We start from the raw sequence: 12,728 nt of genomic DNA, 5'->3' as shown, positions 1-12,728 counted from the left end.
TTGAGTTTGAAACTAATTCAAAAAAATATTAGAATAATAATAAGAATTTTAAAATTAAAATAAAAAAAGTAATAATAAATAGAATTTTAGGAATAAAATTTGATTTCCAGAATATAATAAAGAGAAGATGATTTAATAAAATTAGAAGAATAATTAAAAAACCAAAAGTTTATATTTGAATAAGAAATGATAAAAGAAAAAGCTTAAGCGCAATAAAATGTGATAAATATATAATAGCTTTAATAGGAAATCGAAACAGAAAAAGAAGAATTAAAAAAGCAATACTAAACTTTAAGTTTAGAAACAGATGATTTTTTTTAAAAAAATAGCTTTTTTTATAAGAAAATATAGAATAAAAAAACAAATACTTTTAGAAAGAGAAAAAGAATAAAAAGAAACATAATAAAAAAACGAAAAATTAAAATAATAAAAAGCTTTTCAAGAAGATGAATTTAAAAAAAAGGAAGCATAACTAAATGAACTTTAATAAATTATTAAATAATAATAAGAAAAAATTAATTTAGATTTTGGAAATCTAGAAAAAATAAAAGAAGGGTTAAAAAAATAAAAGGAGGAGTTAAACACATAAATTTAAAAATTGTCTTTTTAAGAATAAACTAATTAAATTTAAGCTTAAGAATTAAACAAAAAAAATTAAATTTTGTTATAAAAATCTGCAGATTTAGAATAAAAAGAAAAAATTTTAAATGAAAAAAAAGAAAAATATAAAAAAATAAAAAAATAATAATAATTGAAATAATAAGAAATCGAATTTTCAGAAGCTAAAATTTAATAATAAAATTAAGAACTTTGCCAGAAAATTTAATAAATTTAAAATGAAAAAGAAATTTTCTAATAAGAAAAAAATTCTTAAAAAAAAATAATTCAATAAGAACAAGAAAATGCACAAAACTAATTAAAAATAATGCTTAATTAATAAATTTAGGAAATTCAATAAAATAATGAATAAAAAAGTCAATAGGATAGTAACATTAATATAGATAATTAATATTACGATTATTATAATAAATTAGGAAAGTCATTTATTTAAATGAAAAATGAAAATGATTAAAACTTTGTTCTAATTAAATAAGCTTTGGAATTATTGAAAGATTGATGTCTTTTTATTAAAAAGAAATATATAAAATTAAGATAATAAATAATTTATTTTAAAAAAATAATTAATATTTCTAATATTTAATTTTTATTTATTTTTAAACAAAAAATATTATTTTTAAAATTATTTTGTTTTTAATATATTATAAAAACATATCTTTATAGAATAAATATAAAAATAAAAATATGTAAATATTAAAATTAATTAAATAAATTATACTTTTTTAATCTTAAATTATATAATATTTTTAATTTTGTGCTTTTTTAGGAAAATTTTTTTTTCGTTTATTTCTTTTTTAATAAGCATTATATTAATAGGAATGAATGTTTCATTTTAAGAGTTAAATAATAAGCTTTTATCAAACTTAATAATTTTCATTTAATCATATAATATTTTTTTTATAATATCATCTTAAATAATATTATTTTTATAATTTTTTAACTAAAAATATTGAATTTATTTATTTTATTAATTATTTTTTTATATTTTATACTAAATATTTTATTATTCAAGTATATTTATGCCAATGTTAGAAAAAATACTACTTTAAATAATAGATAATACATATTTACTTTATTATTAGAAAAATATCTACTTTTAGCATAATTAGTATTATAATAATTAACATTTTATTTAATTTTGTTTTTAATATTTTTATTATGACTTTATTATCATTAAAGTATAGTTTTATTATTATTAAATTATTTATTTTGTTATAAAATATAATTAAATTTATTTACTGTTATAGTTTATTTCTTTTATTTAATATTTTTTTTTTATTTATGATAAATTTGAATTTATTACACTTAATACTATCTTCATAAAAGTTATTTGATTATTATACATTTATTATATATACATATTTAATTTTTAATAAACTCTTTATATTTGGTTTTTAATAGTAATTTAGATTATAAAATATAAAATTAATTATTTATTGACACTTTTTAACAAATTATTTGTGAATAAAATAATCCTTTATTATTTAATAACTAAAGTGAAAAAAAAATGTTACTTTATTTTATTTGTATTTTTTAAATTATTTTTAATTTATGCATACGTTTTTTATATTTCAAGAAATATTAATTTAATATTATTATTTAATTTTAATTTATTTTTTTGGTATTTATTATAAAAAAATACAAAAATATTTTTATTATATCAAAATTAACTAAGAATATATTAATGAAAGGCATATATGGTATAGGAACAGACATTGTAAAAAATATCAGAATTTAAAGAATAATATAAGCATCTATTAAATAGAGATTTTTAAATAAAGTACTGCATTAAATTGAAATAGATGAATTTAATAATAAAACAGATATTTAGATGTAAGTAAGATATCTAGCCTCAAGGTATTTAGTTTATTAAAAATGTTAATATTATTTTAAACTAAAATATAGATGGGCATATAAAGAATCTTTAGTAAAAGCAAGTGGAAGAAAAGATTTAATATTTAACCATATATATCTAGAAAAAGATAATGAAAGGCCAATTGTTAAATTAATTGATACAAATTATAAAATTATATACCAAGAAATGTAAATTAAAGATATTTAAGTTTCAATATCTCATGAAGAAGATTATTCAATAGCTTTTGTAGTTTTAACTTATTGAATTAAAAAAAATATATGACTATTTTAATATATTTAATTTGAATGTATTTCTTAATAGACAAGCCTTATATAATATTTTTATTAATGTTAAAATTTATCAAGAATTTTATTAATTTATTTATATTCAAAATACTTAGTTATGCTTTATATGTAAATATGTAAATAATAAGAAAAATAAACTATTTAAAAAAATTAAACAGGGAATAATTGATTTTATAAATATATATAAAAAACTCATAATTGAAGTTTCTTAATCACTGTTTACAATTTTTTTAAAACATAACAAAATCGCATTTGTACCACTTCTATATTATTAATTTATATTATTACTACTTTACATATCTATAATCGATTTCAGTTTTAACTTTTTCAATATTTTTATAGATATCTATTTTTAAAATATTTGCTATATTAGAAAATTGCTAGTTTTTTTTTATTTTTATAAATTCATTACATTAAAAGTGATTTGTTATATAAAAATATTTATTCTTTAATTCATTTTAGATGTGCTAATCTTTATATTAATAAATATATAATATAATTAAACTATATGGATTATATTTAAATACTTTTTATATCACATAACTTACTAAATATTAATTATTTAATTACCCTAATTACAGGAACAAATTTTATTTTGTGTTTTTTTGCAATTTATATTTAATTATTTTTTATTTAGTCATTATAATTTAAATAAATTCTATATAATAATCTAATTTTATAAGACTAAAATAAATACTATAACTTTAAAATAATAGTTTTATAATAAAATTAAAATATATTTTTAATAGTAAATTAAATATCAAAAATTTATAAATAAATTTATTCTTATTTTAAAGTAAATATATAAAGTTAAATTCTAGATCAAATACAAAATTTTAAATAAAAAAAAAATTAATTTATACTATTATCAACATTACATAGGAAATATTGATAAGTTACATATTATATTATATTATATTATATTATTATATTATATAAGATAATTCAATGTAAAGTCTAAGGTTAAAATAAATCAAAAGTAATATTCTTTAAATCACTAGAAACAACTTTGATATTCTTTCCTTAAAATAAAAATTAAACATTAAATTATAAACCTTCTGTAAAATCTACTTATTTTTTAAGTTAAATTAACTAATCAATGCATAATTTTTCATCATTAGAAATATTTTTTTCATCTCCCAATTGATTAATTTTCTCAACAAAATTTTATAATATATATTTATTGTTTAAATTTGAAACATCATTTTGAAGCTCTGAAATTGAATGAACATATTTTTTTTAAAATTCTCCTTCGAAAAATCCCGAAGAATTTTTATTTTATTTTCCCATTACATATTCTTCGCTTGAAATTTCCTAAAAATTTTCACAAGAAAAGGCAACCATAATATTTAAAAAGAAATAATTCGCAATAAAAATAAACCCAATAAATATTATTGGAGTCCAATATTTATTCTCTTCAAGTAAAGTTTTAATTATTTTGTTACACCAATCATCCAAAGTTAAAATTTAAACAAATGTATATAAGCTATTACTTAGATTTGTCCAATAATCATGAATGTCTCTCAAATTACTTAAAGCCCACATAGATATTACACAAATTATACTCACCAATCCTAAAAAAGCAGGGAAAAGTATAGGAAATACCACAATTGCACCCATAATGGTATTTCTAGTTATTGTAAATATTTTAAAAAGTTTCATAATTCCACCTATTCCTATACTTCCATTAATTGAGAGTGTTATGATGTCAAAAAGAAGAGATACTGGACCACTTATTATATGTATAAATATCATCCAATAATGCTTTTTTTCTAATTAAAACAGATGACTTTCAAAATAATAAATAGAACCAGTATGAATCGTATAAATTAGGCTTATTAAAATGTGTACTACAATTCCAAAAACAGAATTTATAGATGATACTTAATTATTTAATATAGAAATTAAAATAATAAAAAAATAAGAAACAGTTAATATTCTTTAATAATAAAACCCAAAGCATAAGTTGTCGTAAATAAGTTTATTTTCTTAATTGCTGTTATCTTTATTATCTAATTATTATTAATTATTTAAATGTATTTATATTTATTAATCATTCTTATCAAAATCATTTTAAATATTATTATTTTCGTATAAATTAATTTATTATTATTATTAGTTATTATTTTAATTTTATTAAATTTACTATTAATTAAACTATTCTATATTTTCTTATTGATTATTCTAATATGCATCTTCTTATTAATTATCGCATTATTAGTAAATTTATATCTTGCTATTTTAATTGATGTCTTCTTCTTTTTATTTATTGCAATTATTAATTTATTAATTCAATTGGTTATCATTTGTTTCCTCTATTTTTCTTAAAACTTCTAATATATTACCAATAATAATATTCATGAAGAAATAAGACATTATAAAAACATAAAAAATTAAATAAAAAGCAGCGAAAACATTCATTTCTTTTAAAATTTCTCTTCCTATCTATCCCCAACCATCAAGGGTAAGAATTTAAAGCATTGTAAGGAAACTAAATCCAATATTATTAAAATAAAGCTTATCTTAAAAAAGGTCTCCGTATAAATAATTACTAACATAAGTGAAGAAATAAAAAAGGCAAAATAAACACATAAACATATCCTTTACTTATGGAATAATAATTTTTAATTTCGCAAATAAGTTTCTAGATTCTAATAAGCTCAAACATTTTAATGTCCTAAATATTACACTAAAAATATTTAGTTTTTAATATATAATAAGGCTTGATATATCAAGTAAAAAAGATAAAGGGCCACAAATAAAATCAAGGCCAAAATATATGAAAGAATATAATGGAACTTTATTCTTATAGTGAAAATATAAATCATGTGTAAATATTAAAGAAATCGTTAATTCCATAAAAACTCCAAAAATATAAAATATTATTTAACTTTCTTAAGATATTTAAAGAGTTACATGCAAAGAATTCCATTATATTATTATTAGAATAAACCAAGTTAAAAGCATTAATTAGTTATTATTTTATAAATAAAAATTTTTAAATTTAGTTTAATTAAATATACTAAATAATTATATTTTTTCTTGATTTTCCTCAATCATTTTTTTTAATGAATAGTTTAATTTATATGTAATATTTATTATTTTTATTTTAAAATAAAATATAAGAAAAAAAAATTATTAATAAAATTAAAATGACAAAATTTAATTATAAAAATAAATAAATAATAAAGTAATTAATTATTCAAGTATAAATTCTACTTATATTTTATGAAAAAAAATTAATATTTACATTATATCAATTTTTCTTTTCTTTTTGATGTTTATACTCTACTTTATTTTTATGATTTAATTTAAAAATAAAAACTAAAAAAAGTGTTTTTATAAAATCTTACAAGATTAATATTAGAAATTAATCAAGAGGTAAACAATAAAATTATATTATTTAAATAATTAATGAAATTTGTAAAAAATACACAATAGTAAGTAATCTTTTTCGTTAGTCATATCTTATTTTTACTTTAATCTCAAATTTTTAAAATTTATAATTTTATATTATTATTTAATAAATGCAGTTATAATAGGTTTAAAATAATTATTTTCTTGATTTTGTTTCTTATAATTAAAAATATAAAATTATTAATTATTTTAAGAGTTAATATAAAAAGAAAAAAAATGTTTAAATAAATAAATAAATATTTAACCTTTTTATTTATTTTTTTTACAACAAAGATTAAAGTTCTTGAGTTAATAGTTAGTATTAATAAAAATTATAAATGTTATTTTTAGCAATATGCATTTAAATTATATATTTAATAGATGCAATTAATATAAAAAGAAAACTATATAATAAAATATTTCATAATAAAAAATCAATTTAATAAAAGACTAAAAATTAATAACTCAATTTATAAAATGAATCAAAATAAAATTTTAATTATAAAATAAAATAATTTATAAATTAAAAATTTTTGTTAAAATATAATATAATTAATAAAATAAATATTGTATTGATAATTTTTTTATTTTATAAATAAATAATTTTATATTAAAAAATATAATTAAAATATTTATATTTATTTTAAATTAAATAAAAAAATAATAGATTTTATTTAAAATGTTTTAAATTACAAAAATGAAAATAAATATAAAGATATAATTACAATAATAATAAAATTATATATAAATAAATATAATAAATATTTTTTTTTAATATAATATATAATATTTTTTTTATATGGAAAATTTGTAATATTGAATATCATTGTTTTCTTATTTCTTTTCCTAAATTAATTCCTATTTATTAATATATTTTGTTAACAAAAATTAATTTTTACCATTTATTTAAGTATTAATTTCTTGAAAAATTAAATCTTCTTCATCATCTTCATTTAATATTCTTTTTAAAGTTTTCTTTTCTTATTCATTTAGTTACGTAATTTAGTTTATTGATTATAAATTTAAATTATTAACTTTATCTTCTGAATATCCTAAGTTTTATAATATATTTAAAATTTATTTTTAATTTTAAAATTAAAGTTATTAAAATAAAAAAGGTTTATTAAAGTTTTTTTTTAAAAATTATCTTAAATTATATTTAAATTATTGAAATATTTGTCATTAAAATTTATATATTATTAATTTGGTTATTCATAATTAAAATATTTTAAAGGTAATTATTAATCCTTGTTATATAAATAACATTAACTACTATTTTAACATAATTATAAATTATTTTAAATATCGAAATTATTAAATAGTTATTATTAAAAAAAATTGTTGTTTTTAAAATACTGATTAGAAAGATAATCTTTATTTCCATTTATTGTTAAAAATTATCCATTTTGATAATAATTATTATTTAGTATTCCAGAAAAATTAGAATAATTATCATTTAAATCTATAATATATATATATATATATATATATATATAAATATATAAATATTATAAAATTTTATTTTTACTTTATTAGTTAATATAATAATAATTATTATTATCATTAGTTTGGTTATTATGATTATTATTATTATTATTATTATTATTATTATTATTATTATTATTTACAATATTTTAATTTTTTATTATATTATCTTTATTTTTTATATGACTTTATTCATCATAAATTATTTAATTGTAATAATTGTTATTTAAATATTAGTTATCATTTATTATAACAACTAGTTTATTTTATTATTCTATAAAATTATCATTTTAAATATTTATATTATTATTATTTTTATTTTCAATCATTTTGATATTATTGTAATTATCTATTAGTTTTAATTCTATTTCATTATAAAATACATTAATAGGACATCCTAGTTATTAAATATTATATTATATATCTTTTAAGTTTTAACTAATTTAATTAAATTAAATATTTTTATAAATTTATTTTTTTATATACTTAGAAATTTTCATCAAGCTTTATAATGCTTATTTCAATTCTTATTCTAACAATTCTTATGTAACAATTCTTATAATTAAATTAAAAAAATAAATAAAAATTTGAACCTTTTATCTAATTCAGAATGATACATATTACAATTGCTTTATTATTAGCAGTTTTCCTTTGTGCATTATTTGGTTTTATAAATTTTAGGATGATAATCATATTCTTTCCATCCATGGCAATTTTTACAGTTATTTAAAGTTGGACATTTGCCTTCATGATATTTCTAAATGGTATCTTTTGTCCAAAACTAACACTATTAAGATTCTAAAAAATTATAATATTTAGGATCTCTTCTATAATCTTGTACATTATGCATATATATACATTAGCTTCTGTCATGACTTAATGAGATAAATATAAAAAAATAAAAAATATGAAAATTACTTAGAAATATTTGGACACCAAACAGTTTTATAAAAATACATATAAAATGTTTTATCTCTTTAAAGTTTATGAATTAAAGGAATAACTATTTCTTCATCAAAATGAGCAAAAGAACAAAAATTTCCATAATTACATTTGCTTTCGTTTGAATGACTATTTTATTATTTGCAAAACTTTGTTTTGTATCGAAGAGGATGATATAATTATTCTACTTTATTGTGTATTTGAGGACAATTATATAAATTAATACATTATTTTTTTCGTTTTCTTATAAATATTGACAATTATTTATAGAGTATTAGTATTTTTATGGACATCTACGTTTATCTTCGTATTCAGAATGATAGAATTAGCATTTATTTTTTAAATGTTTCTCCTTTATTTGACAAAATAGTGTTTTAAAATTTGCTATTATATCAATTTAAGGAGAGTTTAAATATTATAAATAAAATTCAGAATTGTTTTATTATTCATTCTAATTAATTATAATACTTTTTTCTATATAAAAGCATTATTATTATAATTAAAAATATAATTATTATTATGACTATTATTATTATGATTATTATTATGATTATTATTACTATTATGATTATTATTATTATTATTATTATTATTATTAATATTATTACTATAATTATTATACATTTTAATTTTAATATTTTTTTGTCGATTTTTAGTTTGTTTGTTTTTTATTTACATTTTTTACTTGAATTTTTTCTTTTTTACATTTAAAATATTTACATTTTGTTATTCTTTATTAAAGAATATTTATTTTTTATTATCTTCTTAAATATCTTAACTGTTTTATTAATAGTCTATCATATTTTATTTATTCATTATTTAAATTTTCTTTATTTTATTTCTTTATTTCTTTTTTTGAAAACTTATTTAAGCAATCGAATTTATATTATTTTGTTTACTAGTTAAATATTTATTTGCAAATGAATTGATTTATAATAAAATGATAATAATATTAATAAAAGTTATTTATTTTAAAACTATTTTAATTTTTATTATTTATTTTTTATATTAACTTTTTTTTCTTTATTTTTTTTCCTTTCAGTCTTTTATTTTTTTATTTTTATTATATAATATTTTATTATTATAAAATTGCTTTTATTTTTAAGTTTTATTATTTATCAAATGTATAGTATTTAATTCTAAATATTTAATAATTTTTTTTTTATTATTAATTCATTAATACTATAAAAGTTATTTTCTAAAGAATTATCAAATTATTTATTTTACAAGATAATTTCCTAAATCTTTTTTAAATAATTATTTATATAAAATGAGATATATAATCTAAATTTCTTTCTAAAATAATTAAAATCAATTATATATAGCCAATTAAAAATATAAAAATATTATTATTAATTTATATTTATTTTTATTAGAAATTAAATAAATATTCAAATAATGAATACATAAGATTTTAAAGAATTAATTAAAAAATATAAAAATAATGATTAAATAATGAACATATTAAAATCAATACAAAAACACATAAAATATTTTTACTTTGAGCATGCTGTATTACTATATGAAGCTATAGATAAAAATTGTTTAGTATAGATGTGCAATATATAAAGTATTTATCTAAACAAACAATCTCCATATTATAATTTTATAATACGTTAGTATTATCAATATAATTCTATTTCAAAATCTTTTAGTGAAAATAACCATATTTTATTAGAATTATTTGGAGATGACAAAATCATAGAATAATTAAAATGCTAGAATGATATAGAATATTTTTATAAATTCTAAAAGGCTTTTGATAATTATCTGAAAATGTAGGCAGAAGGTAAAAGAGTTTCTTAAAAAATAATATAATTTATTAAAGAATGTGACAATATATATGATATTATAACTTAGAATTTAAGTAAGTTTATAGACTATTAAAGTATTGTTATAAATGAAAATCTTATTTTTTAGAATCTTAAATATTGCTTTATTAAAGCATATTCTAATAATATTTATTTAATAAAAGATATTTAAAGAAATGCCATATAAAATATTTTTAATTAAAATAATGAAGAAATAATATTTAATACGTAAGACAAATTCTTTATATAATTAAAAAATAACCAATTATTTCTTTCTAGTGATAAAAACTTTTAAGAAAATTATGAAGACAAAGATTTTCCTATTTTAATTGAAATTAAATAATAAGATTTATAAAATAGTGAATTATTTACTTCAGAATAAAATTGCATTTTAGAAAACTTTTTTTTTACATATGTTGGAGAAGTCATTTTAAATAAAAAATTGGATTAAACTTTAATTTAATAAATAGAAAATTTTCTTTACTAAGATTTATTGTATATTTGTTAAAATAATGAGTCTTTTAAAATAATAGAAACAAAAAATAAATAAAGCATTATTAAATAAATATAGGCCTTAATGCATGCAAAAAAATAAATAAAAGAAAGTAAAATTGTTGATAAATATAATAAACTATTAACTATAATTTCAATAGAAGAAGAATAAAAAATATTAATTCCACATGAATATTTTGATAAAGAATACAAGTTTAAATGTATTTATAATGATGGCTTAGAATTATAAAAATGGCTTCTTCCTAATGAATATGATACAGTTATTGTATTTAATTTTCCTGAAAATAAAACCTAAATTGATTTAATTTCATATTTTAATTTTAATTTAGATGCTGTAATGAGTATATATAAGGATAAGGAAAGTAACAAGTATTTTATTGTAACTAAAAATAAAGAGCATGCTAAGTTTTTTTTTAACTATCTTTAAGATAAACTTTTAGTTCTAGATAATTCGAAAAGAATTGTTGTAAAACCTTCGATTCATGATAATATATGTACGACTAAAACGAATTATATTTTAAAAATTAAGATTTCTTAAGAATGTGTTAAATATGATTAAAAATATGTTTAAGAATAAGTTATTAATACATTTGATCAATTAGTTCCTAATGAATATAGTTTACCAAAAAATAATGTTATATGTTAGGATATAAACCAAAATAATTAAGTTTTACACAACAAATTTTTTATTTATGATGTTTAATTAGCCTTTGATTCCGAAGAAAGAGCTTAATTTATTATTGATTAGTAAAAAAACAAACATGTAACTATTTTATTTTTATTAAAAAAAGATTAAAGGGTCATAAAATAAATTAATTAACTTATTTTAAAATGGATATAGAAAAAAAGAAATAAGGAAAAATATAATTAAATAGAAGTGTATTTTTATATTATAAATTTTTTTTTAATTATTTAGAAAATCAAGCACGCGAATATAAATTAATAATTCATAAAAACGATAATTAAAAAATAATAAATTTATTTGAAGAAGTAAAAGAAACTAAGAATTCAATAATAAATATAATTTTAGAAGGCTAAAAAGATGAAGATATAATGAAAGGAATTTTAGAAATATAAAAATATACAAACCCAAAGCATACGATATAACTAAAAGATTTAAATGAAAAATATATTTTTACTTAAAAAAATGGCTAGGAATATCTTAAAAACTTAAGTTTAAGTTTTCAAAATACATTTGTAAGATATAACTTTGATTCGAACGCATTAGAAATATACACTAAAACTTCTTTTAAAAACGCATAGCCTATTATAAAAGAAATAGAAATTTACTTAAAAACATTTATGGAATAGCTACCTATCCCATTAACATTCAAAATATTTTAAAAAAATAGTGAAAAGCTTATCAAATATTTAAATTAAAAATAAATATAGTACAAATGGATTCAAGACGACCAAATATAACTCTAAATAAAATACAAGTCATACCATGAATAAAATAATTATATAAAAGAATAATTTTTTATCCATGAAAATAATAATTTAGTGAATAATTGTTTAATATGTTTTGATTCTGTAGATTTGATTTCTTTATAATTATGTTCATGCAATTTTACTTGCAAATAATGTGTGCAAAAACATATTAAAAATTCTATTTTATCTTCATTTTCATAATTTCAAAAACAAATAAAATGTCCTTCATGCGACAAAGTACCGATTTCTTTAAATGATATAAGTTCTTTATTTTAAACTTTTGAAGTAAAAGATATTTTAAGAAAAAGAACTAAATCCTGTATTGAAATGCTTACAAACGAATATGATTAAAAAACATTTATTTCTTGCATT

General features: G+C 15.2%; 1 protein-coding gene across 1 annotated transcript, besides 17 other annotated features; it reads left to right on the top strand. All coding sequences in view use genetic code 6, as the record gives it.

Moving 5' to 3' along the window:
- Window positions 1–539: 539 nt before the first annotated feature.
- Window positions 540–582: a microsatellite.
- A 129-nt stretch (window positions 583–711) lies between these two features.
- Window positions 712–745: a microsatellite.
- Window positions 746–850: 105 nt separating this feature from the next.
- Window positions 851–895: a microsatellite.
- Window positions 896–1,572: 677 nt separating this feature from the next.
- Window positions 1,573–1,625: a microsatellite.
- A 677-nt stretch (window positions 1,626–2,302) lies between these two features.
- Window positions 2,303–2,737, top strand: IMG5_169130 (hypothetical protein; the record flags this gene model as incomplete). The annotated part of the gene is made up of 2 exons (XM_004029965.1): window positions 2,303–2,475; window positions 2,524–2,737. The coding sequence occupies 2 exons, from the start codon at window positions 2,303–2,305 to the stop codon at window positions 2,735–2,737; spliced, it is 387 nt and encodes a 128-aa protein (XP_004030013.1).
- A 739-nt stretch (window positions 2,738–3,476) lies between these two features.
- Window positions 3,477–3,526: a microsatellite.
- Window positions 3,483–3,536: a microsatellite.
- A 142-nt stretch (window positions 3,537–3,678) lies between these two features.
- Window positions 3,679–3,715: a microsatellite.
- A 2,958-nt stretch (window positions 3,716–6,673) lies between these two features.
- Window positions 6,674–6,739: a microsatellite.
- Window positions 6,740–6,875: 136 nt separating this feature from the next.
- Window positions 6,876–6,932: a microsatellite.
- Window positions 6,922–6,971: a microsatellite.
- Window positions 6,926–6,972: a microsatellite.
- Window positions 6,973–7,637: 665 nt separating this feature from the next.
- Window positions 7,638–7,687: a microsatellite.
- Window positions 7,688–7,724: 37 nt separating this feature from the next.
- Window positions 7,725–7,799: a microsatellite.
- Window positions 7,800–7,814: 15 nt separating this feature from the next.
- Window positions 7,815–7,852: a microsatellite.
- Window positions 7,853–8,180: 328 nt separating this feature from the next.
- Window positions 8,181–8,219: a microsatellite.
- Window positions 8,220–9,087: 868 nt separating this feature from the next.
- Window positions 9,088–9,221: a microsatellite.
- Window positions 9,222–9,582: 361 nt separating this feature from the next.
- Window positions 9,583–9,684: a microsatellite.
- Window positions 9,685–12,728: the final 3,044 nt, after the last annotated feature.

The sequence above is a fragment of the Ichthyophthirius multifiliis genome (genome assembly GCF_000220395.1).
Source record: "Ichthyophthirius multifiliis unplaced genomic scaffold scaff_1120509251250, whole genome shotgun sequence".
Taxonomy (NCBI): Eukaryota; Ciliophora; class Oligohymenophorea; order Hymenostomatida; genus Ichthyophthirius; species Ichthyophthirius multifiliis.
The sequence above is the reverse complement of the archived record's forward strand: the minus strand, read 5'-3'. Positions and strand labels throughout refer to the sequence as shown.